General features: G+C 45.6%; 1 protein-coding gene and 1 long non-coding RNA gene across 2 annotated transcripts; one reads left to right on the top strand and one right to left on the bottom strand.

Annotated features, from left to right (window-relative positions):
- Positions 1-6516: 6516 nt before the first annotated feature.
- Positions 6517-6783, top strand: LOC131495556 (small ribosomal subunit protein eS27-like; the record flags this gene model as incomplete). Its single annotated transcript, XM_058700560.1, has 1 exon — positions 6517-6783. A coding segment is annotated over one exon (267 nt), but the record flags the coding sequence as incomplete, so codon positions are not given.
- A 2229-nt stretch (positions 6784-9012) lies between these two features.
- Positions 9013-13970, bottom strand: LOC131496367 (uncharacterized). The gene is made up of 2 exons (XR_009254463.1): positions 10603-13970; positions 9013-10367 (listed from the first exon to the last, which is right to left on the bottom strand). It is a non-coding gene; the product is annotated as an uncharacterized LOC131496367 (long non-coding RNA).
- Between the last annotated feature and the right edge of the window lie 6787 nt (positions 13971-20757).

Here is a 20757-nt window from a genome sequence, read left to right as displayed (position 1 = left end):
CTAGTAGTGCAATTGCTGGGTCGCAGGGTAGTTCTATTTTTAGTTTTTTGAGAACCTCCATACTGTTTTCCAGAGTGGCTGCACCAGCTTGCATTCCCAAGGAGGCTTATGTTTCTAGAAAGGCACTAATTACAAGTCCTTCCTGGGCCTTTGGCCAGAAGGCTTATGGAGAAAATCAAATAAACGAATATTCTCTGCTACTTCTCTGAATTCCTCTGAAGTCAGGACATCTGTTGATGCCTTTCTTATATTTAGTAAGTGATCAAAAGTGATTCGTGCGCTTCAGTCCATAATCACCTGACCACACAACTCTTGAGGGGGAAAATGTCCCAGGAATCTGACTTCAGTTTCCACTTCTCACCTAAAACTCGTCTCTCAAAAATATCACAGAACCATGTGCCAGATCGACCAACCCTTTCTTGGTTGCATACTTTTTGACATAGATCAGCTAGTTTGGTGAGAGAATGAAGCTGTATACAATGAATTAACTTCTTTGCTTGGTTTTGTTGTGTTTTTTTTTTTTATAATTCTCAACCTAGGTATATTTTATTAAGCCATCTTTTTTTTTTTTTTTTCTTATGCATTCTCAAGACTGGCCTTTTCTATGCATGTATGTTTCATTTTATTTATTTAATTAATTATTTATTTATTTTTATTTTTTAAAATTTATATCCAAATTGGTTAACATATAGTGCAACAATGATTTCCGGAGGAGATTCCTTAATGCCCCTTGCCCATTTAGCCCATCCCCCCTCCCACAACCCCTCCAGGAACCCTCAGTTTGTTCTCCATATTTAAGAGTCTCTTATGGTTTGTCCCTCCCTGTTTTTATATTATTTTTGCTCCCCTTGCCTTATGTGCATCTGTTTTGTCTCTTAAAGTCCTCGGATGAGTGAAGTCATATGATATTTGTCTTTCTCTGACTAATTTCGCTTAGCATAATACCCTCCAGTTCCATCCACAGAGTCGCAAATGGCAAGATTTCATTCTTTTTTGATTGCCGAGTAATACTCTATTGTATATATATACCACATCTTCTTTATCCATTCATCCATCGATGGACATGTGGGCTCTTTCCATACTTTGGCTGTTGTTGATAGTGCTGCTATAAACACGGGGATGCATGTGTCCCTTCGAAACAGCACACTGGTTCCCGTGGATAAATGCCTTGTAGTGCAACTGCTGGGTACTAGTTATGTACCATTTTGGGGCAGAATTGAGAAAACAGTAACTCAGATAACTTCCGGTGTTCTGCGGCTCAGAGGAGGAACCCTCGTTGAGAAAGACACTCACAAGCATGTGTTGGATTTCAGGGTTGCTTCAGCTTGAAGAATTCTGGCTAACTCAGCATGAGGCCACTCAGCTCCTGAATAGGCTGCTCCATATTTAGACACTTACTATGGTGGCTTGTTTACTTGTTTCTTATGTTTTATTCACTTTTATCATTTTAGCTTTTGGTCCCTTTAATCATTCAGTCTTCGATTTGAAGTGATTTGGCACAATTCAATTGTTCGTAATGTGCTTTGTCTTTTCTTACTATTTTATACCTCTTTTTTTTTTTTTCATTTAAAGTGCTTGTTCTCCGTGATTGTTTTTTTAAATTTTTTTTTTTAACATTTATTTATTATTGAGAGACAGAGAGACAGAGCATGAGCAGGGGAGGGGCAGAGAGAGGAGGAGACACAGAATCCGAAACAGGCTCCAGGCTCTGAGCTGTCACCACAGAGCCCGACACCGGGCTTGACCCCATGAACCGTGAGATCATGACCTGAGCCGAAGTCGGACGCTTAACTGACTGAGCCACCCAGGTGCCCCATCTTTATTAATTGCTTTTTAAAAAATAATTCCTTTTCTGTTAGTTTACTAATTGGGAGTCATAAGCACACCCCTAGGGTGAGCCATGCTATATGTGATCCATACCAGAAGCTAAGGAGGACAGAGGATTCTTCCCTCTAGGTCACCTTTCTAGGTCCCTTTAAGGACACCACATTCCCTTCCTGTTTCAAAAAGTTGTAACCTGATTGATATGGGAGACCCAGCATCCAGAAGATCCCCCAAGATCAAGTGCGATGGCCGCTGACATTTCCATCCCCCAGAGTACATGTCCCTATAATCAATCCTCTGTGCTTAAGTGAGGTGGGACCCAAGCATAGGCTGGATTTCACTTTCAAGATTAGGTTATGTTATCTGACAAAGGTGAAGGGATTCTGCCTATGTATTTAAGGTTCCGGATCAGCTGATGACTTTGAGTTCATCAAAAGGGAGATTATTCTGGATGGGCATGACCTAATTAAGTGAGCCCCCCGCCCCCGCCTTTTTTTAGTTTATTTATTTATTTTGAGACAAGGTGTGTATGTGGGGGAAGGGGAGAGAGACAGAGAGAGAATCCCAAGGAGGCCCCCGTCAGCAGGGAGCCTGCTGGGCGGCTCAAACCCATAAACCCTGAGATCACGCCCTGAGCTGAGGTTGGGCGTTGACCGAGCCACCCAGGTGCCCTTAGGCGAGCCATTAAAAGATACAGGGCCTGTCCTAGAGTCAGAGATTGGATGTATGAAACAGATTCCACTGCCGGCCTTGAGGAGGTCGGCTGCTATGTTTCTTGTTCGTTTCTTGTGGCCATAACTTTTCTTTTTTCACTTTTTTAGTGACATCTGATGTTCACTGAAATTTTACAGTGTGCCAGCATCAGTCCAAGTTTTTTTTTCACTGACCTATATATGAGTATAGTTGACACACGATGTCCCACTGGTTCCAGCTGTACGACATCGTGGTTCCCCAACTGCACGCGTCACACTGGGCTCACCACGAGTGCAGCTACCATCTGTCACCGTGCAAGGCTAGTGCAGTGTCATTCCCTGTGCTGGACCTTTCAGCCCAGTGGGCTTACTCATTCCGTAACTGGAAGCCTGTACCTCCCACTCCCCTCCTCCCATGTTGCCCATCTCCCCTACTCCCCTCTGGAACCACCAGTTTGCTCTCCGCGCTCACGGGGTAGGCTACTTTGTTCAAGTGGCCTGTGAAGGCCACACGGCAAAGGGCCTGAGACCTAGCTGCTGACAGGAGTCCCCAGCTAACACCCAGCAAAGACAGGGGGACGCCAGTCCTACAAGTGCAAGGAAGTGGACTCGGCCAACAACCCAAGTGAACTTGGAAATGGGCCTTTCTGCAGGCGAGCCTCCAGATGAAAACAAACCAGCTGACCCTTTGATTTCTGTGTTGTGGCCCCATGAGCAGAGGATCTAAAACATGCCAGACTCCTGACCCGTGGAAGCTGTACAATAGCAACTGTGTGTTGTCTTAAGCCACTAGGCGTGTGGTCATTTGCTCCACGTGGGTAAAACCTAATGTGTCACGTGATATCATACTGCTAACCTTCCCCAACTGCTGAGATGGAGCAGTTTGTTCCCATCGTAACGTCAAGGTTCTCACTGAGGAGGTACAGCCTACCATTTCTATCCTCCTCTAAACCCTGTGGACACTGAGCAAACTCTCTGCACTCACCACCACCTATCAGGAAGGGGAGCTACAGTCGCTTAAGCGCCTGACTCTGGCTCAGGTCGTGATCTCGCAATTTGTGAGTTCGAGCCCACTGTCGGGCTCCGTGCTGAGAGCTCAGAGCCTGGAACCTGCTTCGGATTCTGTGTCTCCCCCTCTCTCTCCGCCCCTCCCTCCCTCACCCTCTGTCACTCTCTCAAAAATAAATAAAACATTTAAAAAAAAAGGGGGGGGGGAACTACGTGCCAAGTTCCATTTGCAGAAGGATTTTTAACATAAAAATGGTTAAGGTTAACAAATAAAAGTATGGGGTCTTCAGACTTCCAACAAGACTCCTTGGAAGGAAGGAAGGTAGAAGGACCCCTACTTTGTGTCACAATTATATCTTCCAAAAATGGGTCAAACAACATTGCGCATCCCATGTGATCTCATAAAGTGGCTTTGACACTCCTCCCGTTGAGAAGTGAGTCTACGTCCTCTTCCTTTGACACTGGGCAGACGTAGGACAGTAGTACCACTGTGACTTCCAAGCTAAGTCACCAGAACATTCATCCTGGAAGTTTTCAGCCACCATGGAAGCAGTCTGATTACCCTGAGGCCACCATGCTTGGAGCAACCTGACATCAGCCCAAGCAGGAGACCACATGGAAAGGCACTGTGACTACATGAAGAGAGTGAGGTGCTTCACCAGCCCCAAACTCTTCAGATCCCCTGCTTTTCCGGCTCTAGCCAGTTGACTACAACCATAGAAAAGACCCCAAGCCACAAGTGCCCAACAACTGGGAAAAATAAGCCCAATGACCCAATCAAAGGAGGGAGGCAGAGACTCAGAGCACATTGAAGCGAGGCTTTAATTGATGTTTTTGCAAGAGCGGGTGTCTGATGGACAGACACACTCGGAGAAGTTACAGCAGACAATTTATCTCCTAGTGTGCAAGTCCCTCCCTGGCTCCTCATTGGCTAAGTACTACAGAGGCAAGTCCCTCCCTGGTTTCTCATTGGCTTAGTACTACAGAGGTTACAGCCTTATCGGGAAGTCGCCTATGCCCATAAGGCAAAAAGGAGTCTGACTGGAACAAACATACATTCCCTGAGGTGACGCAGAAACTTTCAGTCCCTCCTCCCTTTCTTCTACGACGCAAGCTCATTGCAAAGCCCACGAAAATAAGCCCGCGTAAAGGAGAGGGGAAGAAGAAGAACCAGGAAGTGAAGTGTCTAAAGGTTTGGGACTCCACTGTCGGGGTGGGGGGTTTACATATTTCCAGCAGGTTGTAAATGTACTGTTAACTGGACAGTACCGTTTTATTTAGTATTTCTGAAAATGAATCATTTCCCTTACTTCTCACACCAACCCCTTGCAAATTCCTGACCCACAGAAACAGTGAGAGAGAGCGAAGCTATTGCTGATGTTTTACATCATTAAATTTTAGGGTGATTTCTTACTTTGTTAGGCAGCAACATAACCGGGACATTTTAGTTTCAAGTCCTTCCTTAGGTCAATCTGCCCCCTGCATAGTTCTGAGTCTTGACTGGCCTCCCTTCTACTCTTACCTACTCTGCCCCCATAACCCTGAGCAGAATTATGAAAGGTCCCCTTGGTGTGTAAATTGCCTCAATCCCCTTCCTTTGTTTTGAGATTGAGGAGAATTTGCCTAAAATTGGGATTATCCTCTAGTCTTGAGTCACCTGTGTTTTTGCTGGATTAACCAAGACACAAGAAGACCACAGTTAAAAGTTATGCTCGCCATGGGGCACAGAAGGCATAAAAACAGGACACTGACCTCAAGGAATTTGCAATCTATTTAGTGTTTTTTAAAAGTCAAACAGGAGCGCCTGGGTGGCTCAGTTGGTTGAGCGTCCGACTTGGGCTTGAGTCATGATCTCATGGTCTGTGGGTTAGAGCCCCACGTCAGGCTCTGTGCTGACAGCTTGGAGTCTGGAACCTGCTTGGGATTCTGTATCTCCCTCTCTCTCTGCCCCTCCCCCACTCATGCTCTGTCTCTCTCTCTCTCTGTCTCTCTCTCTCTCTCTCTGCCAAAAATAAATAAACATTAAAAACAACGATGCAGTCTCTGTTGAGAAAACCTCCGGGGCACTATGTTGCTCAAAGTAGAATGATCATTTCATTTGTTACCCAAATCTAACAGTTTTGAAAGTGAAAGGGAACACTATTACTAATCACCTTGGGAAACCAGGCATAAACTGGCACTATCCTGGGCAAACCAGAACATGTGGTCCTCAGAGCCACAGGAACGTACTTCGGGAGAGCCATGAGAGCTCTTACTCCTTGTCAAACCATAACTTTGGTTAAACCCAACCTCTTCTCCCACTCTGCACCTGTTCCCAGCAGCTGAACATGGCTGGGAACCATACACAGCTATGCTGACTGCTCAGCTCTGAGCCCATGCCCATTTATCACACGCGATTCTTGGTGCTACATAGCAAACATGCCATGTTTCCCGCTCTCCTGGACAACACTTTCACCTCTCTCTCTCCTTCCTCCCAAACTCCAACGCGTCCTCCTTCATCCTCGCTCTGAGTCAAGGGCCCTACTCCATCCACCTCTCTGCTCCTGTGCCCATACGCTCTGCCTCCTCCGTGCTGTGTGGATACGCTGTCTGTGCTCCAGGATGAGGAAAACCCCTCTGCTCATACACTAGGTCTTACCTACTCTCACCCACTCAGGATTCTGCGCCCACAGTTCTCCTCTGTCTCTCCTGTTTCATCAGTGTTTCCCTTAGGAGGAACATGCTGCTGTATATCCTGTTTTGATGTTTTTTAGGTTTATTTATTTATTTTTGAGAGAGAGAGAGCGAGCAGGGGAGGGGCAGAGAGAGGGAGGGAGAGAGAATCTCAAGCAAGCTCCATGCTGTCAGGCTGTCAGCATGGGGTCCAATTCAGGGCTCGATCTCACAAACCGTGAGATGAAATCAAGAGTCCCGTGTTTAACCAACTGAGCCACCCAGGTGCCACTATCTCCCGTCTTTAAAAAACCCTCTCTTGCCTTTCTGGCAGTGATGTCCTGCCCCCAAGAACATACCCCTCACAAAGGACCTCCTGCACCCATCCCCAGAAGAGGAGAAGAGGAAGCACAAGAAGTGCCTGGTCCAGAGCCCCAACTCCTCCTTCATGGACATGAAGTACTCAGCATGCTACAAAATCACCACTGTCTTCAGCCACGCACAAACAGTGGTTTTGTGTGTGGGCTGCTCCACCGTCCTGTGCCAACTGAAAGGAGGAAAAGCAAGGCTTACACAAGGATGCTCCTTCAGACAGGAGCAGCAGTAAAAGTAACCTAAATCAACATGAGTGGGAAACTATCCCAATAAACTGATTCTGGACACAAAATAATAAATAGTAATAGTAATAATAATAATAATAATAATTAATAAAGTAAAAACCCTCTCTTGATTCCATTTTCCCCTCCAGTTATGACCCCAACTCATTCCCTCCCTTCACACAAGATTATTTGAAAGAATACTCAGTCTCCAATTTATCTCCTTTCGTACGACCTTCAATCCACCCCCGTGAGGGTTTTGCCTCCACCACTCCACCAAAACCATTCTGGCCACGTAGCAAATGAGCTCCACATGCCACATCAGGGGACAGTTCTCATCCTGTCAGCAGCATCTGACAAAGAGCATCTTCTAAGACTTCCTTGAAAGACGTTTTCCCTTGGCTTATAGGGCACTACGCTTACCTGGCCTGATTCCCGCCTCTCTGGCCACTCTTTCATAGTCTTCCTTGCTACACCCCCATCCTAAACGTTGGGGTGCTCTGAGATACTCAGTTTTCTATCCGTATTCACTCCTTCGGGGATTTTATTCAGCCTCACAGCTTTCAGTCCTATCTTTCTCTGGTGATTCTTCAACTCCTACCTCTAACCTTGATTACCCAATCGTCCATCCAACATCTCCACCTGGATGTCTAACAGGCATTTCAAATTTAACGTGTCCAAAATTGAATGCCTGTGTTCGCCTTAACGGTGCTCCTTCTTCGGTCTCACCAAACATAGACAGATGGCGACTCCATTCTTCCAGCTACACGAACAAAAAACTTTAGTGTTATCTTTGACTCCTCTTCCTCTTATGGCCCACAGCCAACCCACGAGCAAGTCCGGAGTATTCTACCTTCCAAATGTTTCCAGATTCAGACCACCATCATCTCTCACCTCCTAACCATCGCCTCTTACCACTATCTCTCACCTCCCAACTTACCTTCCTGCTCCTGCTTCCCTCTCGTCTTGTCTATTCTCATCCGTTAAATCCTAAGCCAGATCACGTCACTTCTCTCCTCAAAAGTCGTATTTCACTCAGGGTGAAGAGGAAAGCATTCCCCTTCCCTGTCACCTCTTTGACCTCTTCTCTTCCTTTCCCTCTCGTTCACTCCGCTGTAGCTCGTTGAACCCTGCTGTCCTTCCAACACACCAGGCCTGTGTTTTTGTTGATGCTGTTTCGCCCACATAGGACGACCTTCCCCCAGATATCCTTATGGCTACCTCCCTCATTTCCTTCAAGGGTTAATCCAAAGGTCATTTTCTTAATGAAGACTTCCTTGGTCACTATCAGAGTCAGCATCCAAAATGTCCCCTAATGATTGCCTCTTGATCCCCATACTCCCATGTTTTCCCGTCATCCCTTCCCATGTCGTACTAGGGCTGGTTTGTGTGGCAGCAGCAGTGATGGTATGCCGCTTCTGAGGTTAGGTTATAAAAGCCTGCAACTTGCACCTTGGGCATGCCATCTCTTTTTCTCGAGCCATTCTCTCTAGGTAAAGCGAGCTGCCATGTCATGAGCGGTCCTATGGAGACAGGCGAGGAACTGAGGTCTCTTGCCAAGAGCCATGTAGGTTGAGCATGGAAACTGATAGCCCATGCCTTGACTGTGATTTCATGAAAGACCCTGAGCCAGAATCACTACTTAAGCTCCTCTTGTCTTTCTTACCCTCAGAAGCTGTGTGAGACAGTAAATGTTTATTGTCTTTGGCTGTAGAGTTTGGAGATAATTTGTGATACAGCAATAAATAATATTGACAACATGTCCAAACCCAGCCCCTGAGATATTATATCGACTTTCCTGTTTTATTTTTTCTCTTCTTAGCATTGATTACTATCTAGGATCTCTCTCTCTTTTTTAATGTTTTTATTTATTTTTTAAGAGAGAGGGTGCAAGTGGGGAAGGGGCAGAGGGAGAGGGGGACAGAGGATCTGAAGTGGGCTCTGCGCTGACAGGCTGACAGTAGCTAGCCTGACATGGGGCTTGAACTCACAAACCATGAGATCATGACCTGAGCTGAAGTCGGACACTCAACCAACTGAGCCACCCAGGTGCCCCAGCATCCATTATTATCTAACATATGATATATATTTTTTATTTACCTTGTGTTTGTCCCTCTCTGCAGCTAGGATGTAAACCAGCAGGGATTTTTGCCCCTTCTGTTCACTGCCAAACTCCAGCGCCTACAACAAAGTCTGGCACGTAGTAGGCACCCAACAAATTTTTGTCAAATGAATGCACAAAAGAATGAATGGATCTGACATCAGCTTTTAGTCTTAAATTCTCCTACATAAATTCAGTTATAACCCTAATCATTTACCCACAGTTTTCCCAGTATTATTTTTAGTACCCAAACCTGTATGGCCAGTTGTGCCGTAACGCAACATATGCTACTAAAAATAACCACGCTATACAAATGCTGTGCGATGAAAACCACAGGCTTAAGGGAAAAGTGAGGTTAGAAGGCACAATACCCAAACGCTCTGTTACTAACAACAATGAAAGACAGGGGCCTAATGAAATGGTAGTACGGTCTATACATGTTAAACAGTTGAGAAAGACGTAAACGCTACAATAAATATAGCATTATACCTCAACGCAGATTTGAACTTTGCATATGGAAGTGGATGTTGGACGGGGCACAAACTTCTGGGTTACTGTGAAGTGCTAAAGGGGGGTTATCTGAGATTGGAAAGAAAATGATAACACCAGATACCAAAGGGTATGGTTTATAACACCGTGAACTTAGGTGGGGGCAGACATTCGAGGGGTGTGCTTGTCTACATCTTATGTATTCCCACCCTGCTTGGTTCAGCTGGGTGCGTTTTTCTCTGCCTAATGTTTTCCAGGGCAAAATCAAGCATAAGCAAATGCAAAAATCACATCATGTTCAAATTGCTCCCTAATGTATGAATCAGATTGGAACAAATTCATGTTTTCAAAACAAGCCTGACAGCAGAACCGACTGTATCTTTGTTTACAACATGGTCTAAGGTCATTCTTTCTCCTTTTTGCCTGGCCAATTCTGCCTTCGCTGCAAGGTTTATTTTCCCTTGCCTCTGTTATTACCTGTATTGACTTTATCGTCTTTGAACATTCTCAGGCTTCCTTCTCAATTCTACCTTATTGCCATCTTGATATCTTATCAGTTCACTCTACACTTGATCGCGTCTCTCTCTCCAGCTAGCTATAAACTACTTGAGGGCAGGGGTAGCCTCCAACTCACTGTGTCCGTTTGCTCATGTTCCAGTACTCATCCTAGGACCGCGTCTTGCATACAATGGACGTTGGAAAACTCTGTTGGTTTGATCTCAAGGCAGGACTACATGAGGCCTTTTCCATCTCATAGCTTGATACCTAATGAAAGCAGTACAGTCACTTCCGGAGAAAACTCAAACCAAGATTGAGTATGAGAAACCAAAGCCTAAGATCAAAGATGAATGTGTTAAGTCGGTAGCGAATCCCAAGAAAGGGGCAGTGTTCAATGACTACCACTTGGCTGGTTTGATCAGGGATTTAATCCTAGAATGCCCGAGTCTTTGACAGAATTTTGAAGAAAAGAAAGATGGTTTTGACTCCGAATTTAAAATGTCTTACCTATGGGGCGCCTGGGTGGCTCAGTCGGCTAAGCCTCCGACTTCGGCTCAGGTCACGATCTCACTGTCCGTGGGTTCGAGCCCCGCGTCGGGCTCTGTGCTGACGGCTCAGAGCCTGGAGCCTGTTTCGGATTCTGTGTCTCCCTCTCTCTGACCCTCCCCCGTTCATGCTCTGTCTCTCTCTGTCTCAAAAATAAATAAACGTTAAAAAAAAATTAAAAAATAAAATGTCTTACCTAGAAGGAAAGGAGTCCTTGATACTGGACACCTAAATTAATACCTCCCAAAAAGTGAAGGATGGGTTGAGATTACATTTCTCTCCAAAGATAGCAGGCAAGGCCCCAGAATGGGTGATGAGGGTGATCTAGGTATCAAAGATTAGGCCTTGGGGAAGGGAGTGGGGTGACTTTGGTGCTTCACTGACGGGGCACAGACTTAAGAAGCAAAAATGGGTCAGGCCACATCATTGCTCATTCTAGAGGCATCATTCAGATGGCAGTTTCTGGGAACGTTCTTTCTTTTCTTTTCTTTTTTAGTTTATTCAAGTAGTCTCTACATCCAACGTGTGGTTCGAACCCACAACTCTGAGATCAAGAGTCCGCATGCTTTTCTGACGGAGGCAGCCAGGCACCCCTCTGTGAACTTTCTCTATGCCAACTGGAAATGAGTCTTTCAAAGGGAGACTGACAATCCACCTGCATCCAAGTATGCCTCAGGATAGGGGAGGCTATGAGGACAGGGAGTGGTATAGATAGTGCATAATGCTAGAACTCATTCTAGGGGTCTAAGTAGGGTATATGGCCCAAACAATCAAAACCCTGCATTATTAACTCAAAATTAAGATCTCAAGCTTACAGTTATTTTATATGTGCCTTACCTATTCATCAGCAGAAGCTGAAATCTCTCCTTCACCTCTACAACTCAGAAGGCTCTTTCTCAGGGGGTCAACCTCCCCTCGTCTTCTTAAGGAGCCCAGGGGCCCTTGCATTTCCCTAAAGTGGAGGAGGAAAACTGTTAGGTTTACTGTAGGGGCCCTGTAAATTAGGCTGGTAAAAGACAGATTAACAAAACAAAAACGGAAGTTTATTAACATGTGCATTGAGCATACGCACAGGAGTACCCAATGATGAGTAATTCAAAGAGGTGGTTAGGACTTGGGTTTATACAGCAGCGTAAAAATAAATTTTTAGGGAAGTGCCGAGAGAAAGGAAAAGGACTTTGAGTTTCTAAGGCAGCAGTTGGTGGGAAGGTCAATATATGAGAGAACTAATGGCTGATAAAGTTTCAGTAAAGTTTGTTAAATAGGTTGCTCTGGTGCCATCTCTGGGCTGATAAGGGTCTAGAGTTGTCTCCAGTCATTGACCTCTGTTCTTCCTGGTAGAGCAGGGAGGGGGGACACCTTTACAAATTTATGTCCTGCTTTTAGGCAAACAAGGGGAAGTCGGAGCTTTTCTCGTGTCTGCTTCTTCTCAATTGCCTTCAGCTCAATGTAATCCTTTGCCAACATGCCATATTTTAGGGTAGCATATTCTGCTACCTACCTTCATTAACATTCTGTGAGTAGGCTCCCCAAGTCCCCATCCTAGCTCATGTCTGCAATAACTTAATTTCTACTTTATTGAACTTCCTTGGGAACTCTGAGCCATTGCCCAGCACTAGCTGCCTGGATCCAATAGGATTATTCTCAGATTCTGGGAACCAGTGCCACCCTTTGTGCCCACACCTTGTATTGGCCAGGGGACCTTCCCATATATCAGAGGCAGCTGGTGGAGGACGATTAGGTCATGTCAGGAGGCACACATGAACATGCAGAGGGGTGGGGCAGCATGTAAGGCTCTCGTTGTCCCAAGTCTTGTCTGTGGGACAAGTCAAGTCATGGCTGTGCCATGTGGATCAGGAGAGCTACGAACATGGCTGCTGCTGTGGCTACTATGGCTCGCTGGGTGCTGAAAAAACACAATAATGCCTCTGTCCCTGTCCTCTGTTGCCAGAACTCGGAACTAATTACAAATATGGTCAATGGTAGTCCATCCCAAACCTTAATATTTTTTCTCTCCTCTGCCCTCCCCTAACCTGGGGAGTGCAGGTGGAGGATAATCTGAGATAAATGGCCTGGGAGGAGTCAGGAGGAAACTTCTGAAAAGCTGATTTTCCAGTTTGGCTGGCCAGTAGGTTGCCAGCCACAGACACCCTACCCTCCTCCCAGACACTGCCCACAGATCAGAAATTACACCACTGTTCATTTCACTGAAGGGAATTGACAGGTTTGATAACGAAAGACAGTCAAATAAACCCTGCAATGGTTTATAAATATGTATAGATTGGTTGAATACTTGGGAGTCATGATGATCTTTATAGAAGATGATGAAATTGAACATATTAGGATGAAAACAGCCACGTGAATAATGCTTTTTATGAGTAAGCTCCAACAAAGGTATTTCGGTTTTTTTCCTAACCTCTGGGAAACAATTTTATAATTGTAATTGTAAAATGTTGATTCTTCATTTATAACATACCCCCTACAACTGGGAAGATGTCTCAACAACAGTACCAAAACCTTTCAGTCCAAGAAAAGAGTTTTGAATTGGTATAACCATGATGGTGTTGAGTGCCCATTTCTACCTGGGAACGGCTTGGAGTTCTAGGGCAGGCAGCAGCTCCCTGGTTTGCACCAAGGACATCAGAAGAATAATGAGATTCTGTGTCCTGGGCTCTGAGGCCCTTCCAGAGCCCTTCAGTCCACCCTGTGGAGGCCTAGAGACCTCTCCTCATCTCCTATCATTAGAGATTGTGTTAGTCAGCTCAGGTTACCATAACAAAGACTGTGTTAGCTTGGGCTGCCATAACAAAATACCATAGACGGGGTGGCTTAAATACTAGAAATTTATTTCTCACAGTTCTGGAGGCTGGGATGTTCCAGATCAAGGTCCAATAGGGTCAGTTTCTGGTAAGAGCTCTCTTCCTGCATTATAGATGGCTGCCTTCCCATTGTTTCCTCACACCATGGGGAGAAAGAGAGTTCTGGTGTCTCCTCTTACAGGGCACTAAACCTGTGAGGGCCTCCCGTTATGACCTCATTTAACCTTGATTACTTCCCTACTCCAAATACAGTCACATTGGGAGCTGGGGCTTCAGCATATTAATTTGGGCAGTGAACACAATTTGGTCCATAGCATTCCATGCTTGCTCCCCACCAAATTCATGGCTTATTGCATGCAAAATACATTGATTCTATACCAATGACCCCAAAAGTCTTACCTCATTCTAGTATTAACCCTGAAGTCTAAAGTCTCATCTAAATATCTAAATCAGGTATACATGTTTGAGGTATATTCATCCTGAGACAAAATTCCTCTTCAGCTGTGAACCTGTGACATCAGACAAATTGTGTACTTCCAAAATACAATGAGGGACAGGCATAGGCATTATAAGTAGGAGAAATTCGGGGCACCTGGGTGGCTTAGTCAGTTGAGCGTCTGACTTCAGCTCAGGTCATGATCTCACACTCTGTGAGTTCGAGCCCCACGTCGGGCTCTGTGCTGACAGCTTGGAGCCTGGAGCCTGCTTCGGATTCTGTGTCTCTCTCTCTCTCTCCCCCTCCCCTGCTCATACTCTGTCTCTCTCTGTCTCAAAAATAAATAATAAAAACATTAAAAAAAATTTTTTTAATAAATAATTGGGAGAAATCCAAAGGAAGGAATGGGTGATAAGTCCTAAACAAGTCCAAAACCTAGCAAGCCAAATTCCATTAGATGTTAACTTGAGAATAATCTTCTTTGGGTCAATGCCGTGCCTTCTGGACTCCCACACCCAAGGCTTTAGTCAGAAGCTCTCTGGCCTGTTGAAACCAATGCAATGGACCCACCTTTTGAAACCAAGAAAGCAGCCCTGATAATCTCAATTACTTGAGGGGTTGTTTTTCCCTTTTCTTAAAGAATATCACACATTTGATAAATATCTCTCTGGTCCTGTTCTGTAGTATCTAAAAAGTCCAACAGCTTTCCTTCATTTTGTTTTCTCTGTCCTCCTTAGTTCACACTGGCAGTGTCTTTGCTAGTATAATCACATCTCTATGCCTGGCTTCTGCTGAAGTGGCTGATTAAGTCCATGAGTTACAACTAGGATCTCACTCTCTCCCTTTAAGTTTATTTATTTTGAGAGAGATAGAGAGAGAGAGAGAGAGAGAGAGAGAGAGAGAGAGAATAAGCAGGTGAGGGGCAGAGAGAAGGAGATACAGAATCCCAAGCAGAATCCCAAGCAGGCTCTACACTGATGGTGCAGAGCCTGATGCAGAGCTTGAACTCATAAAACGTGAGATCATGACCTCAGCCAAGATCAAGAGCCAAACTCTTAACCAACTGAGCCACCCAGGTGCCCCCATCTAAGATCTCTTTATCAAATGGCTGTTTAGCCACACCCTTAGTGTTCTCTTCAGATCAAGTTTTCTCATTTTTTTTTTACAGTATGGATAGGCTCATAATTTTCCCAATCTTCAAGTTCTGGTTCCTTTTTGCCTAATAATTCCTTCTTCAATCCATCTTTCTCCTTTCATATTTTACTATAAGAGTCAACCATTTGGAATGAACCAAGCCATTCCTTCAATACTATGCTTGGAAATCCTCTCAGTTATTTCATTGCTTGAAAGTTCCATCTTCCACAAAACACTAGAACATAGTTCAGCCAAATTCTTTCCACTTTATAACAAAGATCACTTTTCTTCCAGTTTATAATAACGTGTTCCTCATTTCCATCTGAGACCTCACCAGAATCGCCCTTGACATCCATATTTCGAGCATGCATGTCAAAAATCTGCCAGCCTCTACCCAGTTCCCATTTCTAAAGCCACTTCCACATATTTAGGTATTTGTTAGAGAAGCACTCCCACTTCTAGGGTTCTCTAGAGAAACAGAACCATATTTTAAAGAAATTTATCGTAAGGAATTGGCTCACATGATTATAAGTCCCAAGAGCAAGTCAGCAAGCTAGAGACCCAGGAAGGCTGATGATGTAGTACCAGTCCAAGTCTCAAGGCCTGAGGACTGGGAGAGCCAATGCTGTAAGTTTCAGCCCAAAAGTGAGGAAGCTTGAGACCCAAGAAGAGCTGATGTTTCAGTTAGACTCCAAAGACAGAAGACCAATGTCTCAGCTCATCAGTCCGGCAGGCGAAATTCCCTCTTACCCAGCCTTTTTTGTTCTGTTTGGGTCTTCAGATGATTGGATGAGGCTCACCCACATTAAGGAAAGCAAACTTCTTTACTCAGTCTACCAACTCAAATATTAATCTCATTCAGAAACACTATCGCAGACACATCCAGGTTCATGTTTGACCTAATGTCTGGGTCTCCTTGTCCCAGTCAAGTTGACCCATAAATTACCCATCACAGTGATCATCCAGGGAGGTTATAATAGGTGATTTAAACCTTTCTCTCAATAAGCTTTGAATAAGCATATGCTAAGTACAAGGTCCCACTCTTAAGTTCTTTGAATGTCAGTTTAATTCTGTTCAGTATTATTTGGTGCAAATTGTGGCACAGACTGTTACCACAGATGGTGAGCTTGCTTCTACAGAGATCTTGTAGATGCCCACTGAATGGCCTGGTTTAGCTCACACATGCTAGGCTATGGATAGCAATACCGTCAAGACATGGGTAGGACTGTGGGGAGGCAGAAAAGAAGAAGCTATTGTAGATCAGTACTTCTCAAGGAGTATATGAATTACTTGGGAGCTTGTTAAAATGCAAATTCTGGGGGCACCTGGGTGGCTTAGTTAGTAGAGCATCCAAACTCTTGATTTTGGCTCAGATCATTGATCTCTTCATTTGTGGGTTTGAGCCCCACGTGGGGCTCTGTGCTGACAGTGTGGGGCCTGCTCGGGATTCTCTCCCTCCTTCTCTCTCTGTCCCTCCTCCATGTGTGAGCTCTCTCTCTCTCTCTCATTCTCTCAAAATAAATTAAAAAACTAAAAAAAAAAAAAAAATTCTGATTCTGATCCAGTAGCTTTGAGGTAGAGCCTGGAGATTTTGCATTTCTAACAAATTCCCAAGTGATGTTAATGCTGCTGGCCCAGGGACCACACTTTGAGTAGCAAGGTACTAGATGATCTGTAAGTTCCCTTCAGAGCCTTTAAATTTGGTCCAATTCAGCAAGTGTTCATTGAGAGCCAATTATGTGCCATGATACCATGAGGGAGCCAATCAAGGCATGAAATGTGCTTCCGTCCTTTAACGAGCTAATTGAGGAAGGTGGACAAAAGCCACAAGTCCCATAAGTTCAGCAATGGCTCAACCTTCTGGGTCAACCTCTGAGTGTCTAGTTTCTTAGGAAGGCATTCTCCTTGAAATTTTTATATCAGTGCTTTCCCAAGAAGTTTGGTCTCAATTTTTTTTTTTTTTTTTTGTAGAAGCCAGAGCCCTGAAGTGCAGTAGTTCAGCTGCCTAAAGAATTAACCTGAACAGAAGAATAAGAACAACAAAAAATCAGTTAGATGAAAAAGTGTCAGGTTCTTCTTCAGCCCATGGGGGCAGCTGCAGTGGGTTACAACCCTGAGAAAATGAAGAGTGAAACAGGCTTGTGTACAAGGAGGCCTGAGAAAGGACACCTGTGATCCAGGATCAGAGCTCTTCTAGGACGGAACACGGGGGAGATACTTAATGGGGAAGGGCTACCACTGTAGATTGGGGTCATGTGTGTCCTCACGGGAATGGCCGTCGGGTCTATACAAGGGTCCGTGCTACTCAATAGTCTCTTCCCAAACTAGGACTAGTGACCCTGATCTTTAGGTTCAACCTGGAGCAGCAGACGTAGGGCGGGGGGGATGTTGGGAGCTGATCGAGGAACTGCTAATACTATATACGTAGATGGAAGAAAGCAATGGCTCTTGGGAGGTAGGGCAAAGAACACTTGCTGGCACAAAGAAAGAAAGGGGCAGAAGGCTGGCTAGGACCCCTTTTGGCGTTGGCTATTAAATGAAGAGCCACCCACAACAGGGAAACACTTGCTGAGCAGGCCTTTTTACAGTGAATAGCTTGGGCTAGTCTTGTGACCATTGGTGAAGACAGAATCCACTTCCCTGAACAATCCTCCTCATACACCCTAGTTCTGTAGCCCCTACTTGCCCAGTCCTAGCTTCTTTTTCCCCTCCATGGAGGTCCTAGTAAGGTTGAGGGCAACTAGAAGGCCTGATTGAGACCTTCCCTGCCTTGGTCCACTTGGTCCCCTTCCAACACACACACACACACACACACACACACACACACACACACACCCCTAACCAGCCCAGTGACTTGAGCTCAGAATGGCTGGAGCTGGTGGGGGTTGGAAAAGGGGGAAGGGGGAGGGAAGGAAGAGGAGAATCAAACAGAAACCTTCTCATCTTTCTATCAGCAGCCATGCAAGGAATATTGTTCAGCATGGCACAAAAGCGGCACTGAAAATAGCTGCAGCCAGAGCAGGGCTGCCAAACACTGCCTGAGATAACGTCTACTTGGAGACACTGGTGTCTTTGTGGGGCTGTCAGTGTCCCTATTGTTCCTGAGCCTATTGCCTGGGGAATATTGTTCCCAGCTTTTGTCTCCCCCGGTTCACTTTTGTTTGCCTTTACTTACCATTTCATTCCTCGCTCCCTTTGTGCTCTCCCATCCCCTCCTTTGTCTCTCCCTCTCTAAGCCTGCCTGTGGCTGTGGATTGGTGCCCAGGGAGACAATAGGCCCTACCCCCTCTCGACCTATGGTCCCACCCTGAACCTCATACAACCACAGCTCCATTCCTTCTCTCCCTCTCCCAAGAGCACCCGAGAAGTCCCAAAGGTGGGACAGCCCTGAGGGAGGGTGAGGTCCAAGGTACCACTCCCCTCCTGGTAACAGCAAGAAAGGGCCCAAGGAATATTTGGACTGCACGGGAAGTCTGAAATGCCTGAAATGTGTTTCTGCCTCTTTCTAGATCTCCTTTTTCTTTCTTTTTTTTTTTTTTAAATAGGTTTTCTGTCCTGTCAAAGGAATAAGGACAGCTCACGCTCCACATCCCCCAAACCCTCTTTCAAGTGCCCAGCATGCACTTCTCTGACCAGGGCACTCGGTTTTCTTCTCCCTCCCTCTCAGCCTGGCGGATCAAAGCGACTTCTGTTTATTTGCACATTCAAATCCAGACTGCCTCCAGTAACCCGATCCAGTCAGGCGCCAGGATGGTGCAAGAAAAGCCCGCCTGCACCCCCTCCCCCATCTAACAGCCCTTTTGGCAGAAGTGGACAAGGAATGGGACAGGGGTCTCCTGGGGTCAGAGTTGGGAGTGGAAGAGGAGCTGTGCAGTGAGAAAAAAACCAGACCGGCCAATCCCTTTAGAATGATCTCCGGTCCTCTCACCTCGATGGCAGGGGGAAACTAAGGCATCAAAACAGGTTTAGAAACTACAGGAATCAAGCCCTGAGCTTGTCTGCCCACTCCCAGCATATTCAGGTGTCCAACTGCTGTCCTGTGGAGAGATTCCTTCTTAGTTCTGGCCCGGAGAAGGCAGGCCCAGGTAGGACTTAGAGGCTGGGGCTGACTTTGGGTTTCAGGAGCAGTTAATAGAAAGTGCTTTTTCCTCCTACCTCCCCCAACTTCCTGCCTCTAGACAGATGGGGACAGTGATTGGAGAGTCGAGGAAGCTTTTACTTTGGCCGAGAAGGCTGGGAGCAGGGATGTAGCCTGAAGCCAAGGAGGAGGCTCTACCGCACATTGTTCTAGTTCCAAGGACAATGGGAATAGTCTCCAGAGAGTCTTTGTTTCAAAAGCTGGAAATTGGGTAGGGGATTTCCGGAAAGTTTGACTGGAAGCCAAGCTTGGCTGCGAAGTGAGGAGACAGGAGTAGGAGGAAGAGGAGGAGGAAGGGGAAAAGGAAGGGGAGGGGGCAGTCTGGGGTTAGGGGAAACTACCACTAGGCCCCGAGGAAAAATTTGCCCTCCTGATTTCACTGCTCTCAGTCCCAGACTGCTCGCTTTAAAAAATTTTTTTTAAATGTTTATTTATTTTTGAGAGAAAGACAGAGCGCAAGCGGAGGAGGGGCAGAAAGAGGGGGAGACGCAGAATTCGGAGCAGGCTCCAGGCTCTGAGCTGTCAGCACAGAAGAGCCCGATGTGGGGCTCGAACTCACAGACTGCGAGATCACGACCTGAGCCAAAGTCGGTCGCCCAACCGCTTAACCCAGGCGCCCCTCAGACTGCTCATTTTGTTCTGATTCTTGCCTCCGCCCTTCTTACCTACCCCCCTTTCCTGCCAAAATTAGCCCTAGATTCTTAACACTCCTAAGCATAAATAGTTGCCAAAATAATTTGTTCCCGCATTGAGTGTGACAATTGAGTCTGACCCACCTTTGCAACCCTAGCCCATAGCCCCAAGCCCAGAACAACGTGCAAGCTCAGGAAATGTGTGAATAATAAATGAAGAAGTGTTGACTCCTCACCCCCAGAAAGTCACATTGACTATCGCTGGACCTCCAGGAGAGTAGGCATGGGATTGAAAGTTTAAGGTGAGAAAAATCTAAAGATGAGGGGTAGTGAGGATTTGGGGATAGACCGGGCACATGGATGGCACAGAGGGCAAGGTGTAGTTATTGGACAAAAAGGGCACAGCAACGCAAAATGATATTTAGCCCCCAGAACGAAATCCCCTGGCCCAAGTGTCTTTTCTCTTCCAGTTCACCCTACCTTGTCTAGATACCTAGTCTGTATCTTTCAGAAATACAGATGGGATCACATCTTTCCTCTGTGTAAAACCATTTGGTGGCTTCCCCCCGCCTCCAGGCACCTGTGAGTCATGGAAACTGGAACCCTTCAAAGACAGGGGCATGGTGAGCGTTCCCAGTACCCACCACAGGTAACTGGCACCTAGCCAGCACTAAAGCTGCTCAGGGAACACAGAATTCAATTAACTGGCAATTGTGTGAGTTAATTTTGCCAATTCTACAGTGCTCCCTGGATGGTATTTCAAGGTTGGTACAGTCGATGATTTTGACACTTAATGTTTTATCCATTTTATAGCTATTGACTTGATCTTTGGAAATAGCCAGGGGCCATCAAAATCAAAACATGCATATTTATTTTAAATATTGAGTCATATTGCATCTAACTAGAATATAATTGAGAATCAGGAGGCAAGCTAACGTACATTGTAGGGCAACCAAAAGTGATGGCATAAAGGCAAAATGTATTCAATTTATCTGAGACAACAAAATCTTTTTCTTGCAGCTAGGAAGGGCCAGTGAAATATAAACGGAAGAGGTACAGTGTGTGAAAACTTCTAAAGGGCAGTTGACTCAGGTGGGGAGTATGTAATACGCGTTTGCCCTTCTCATCTCACTCTTTGTCTTGGTTAGAATGTGGTTGTGATGGCTGGAGTCTGGCAACAATCTTGAGACCA

The sequence above is a fragment of the Neofelis nebulosa genome, chromosome 15 (assembly GCF_028018385.1).
Source record: "Neofelis nebulosa isolate mNeoNeb1 chromosome 15, mNeoNeb1.pri, whole genome shotgun sequence".
NCBI lineage: Eukaryota > Metazoa > Chordata > Mammalia > Carnivora > Felidae > Neofelis > Neofelis nebulosa.
Note: the sequence above shows the minus strand (reverse complement) of the source record. Positions and strands in the feature narration are given on the sequence as shown.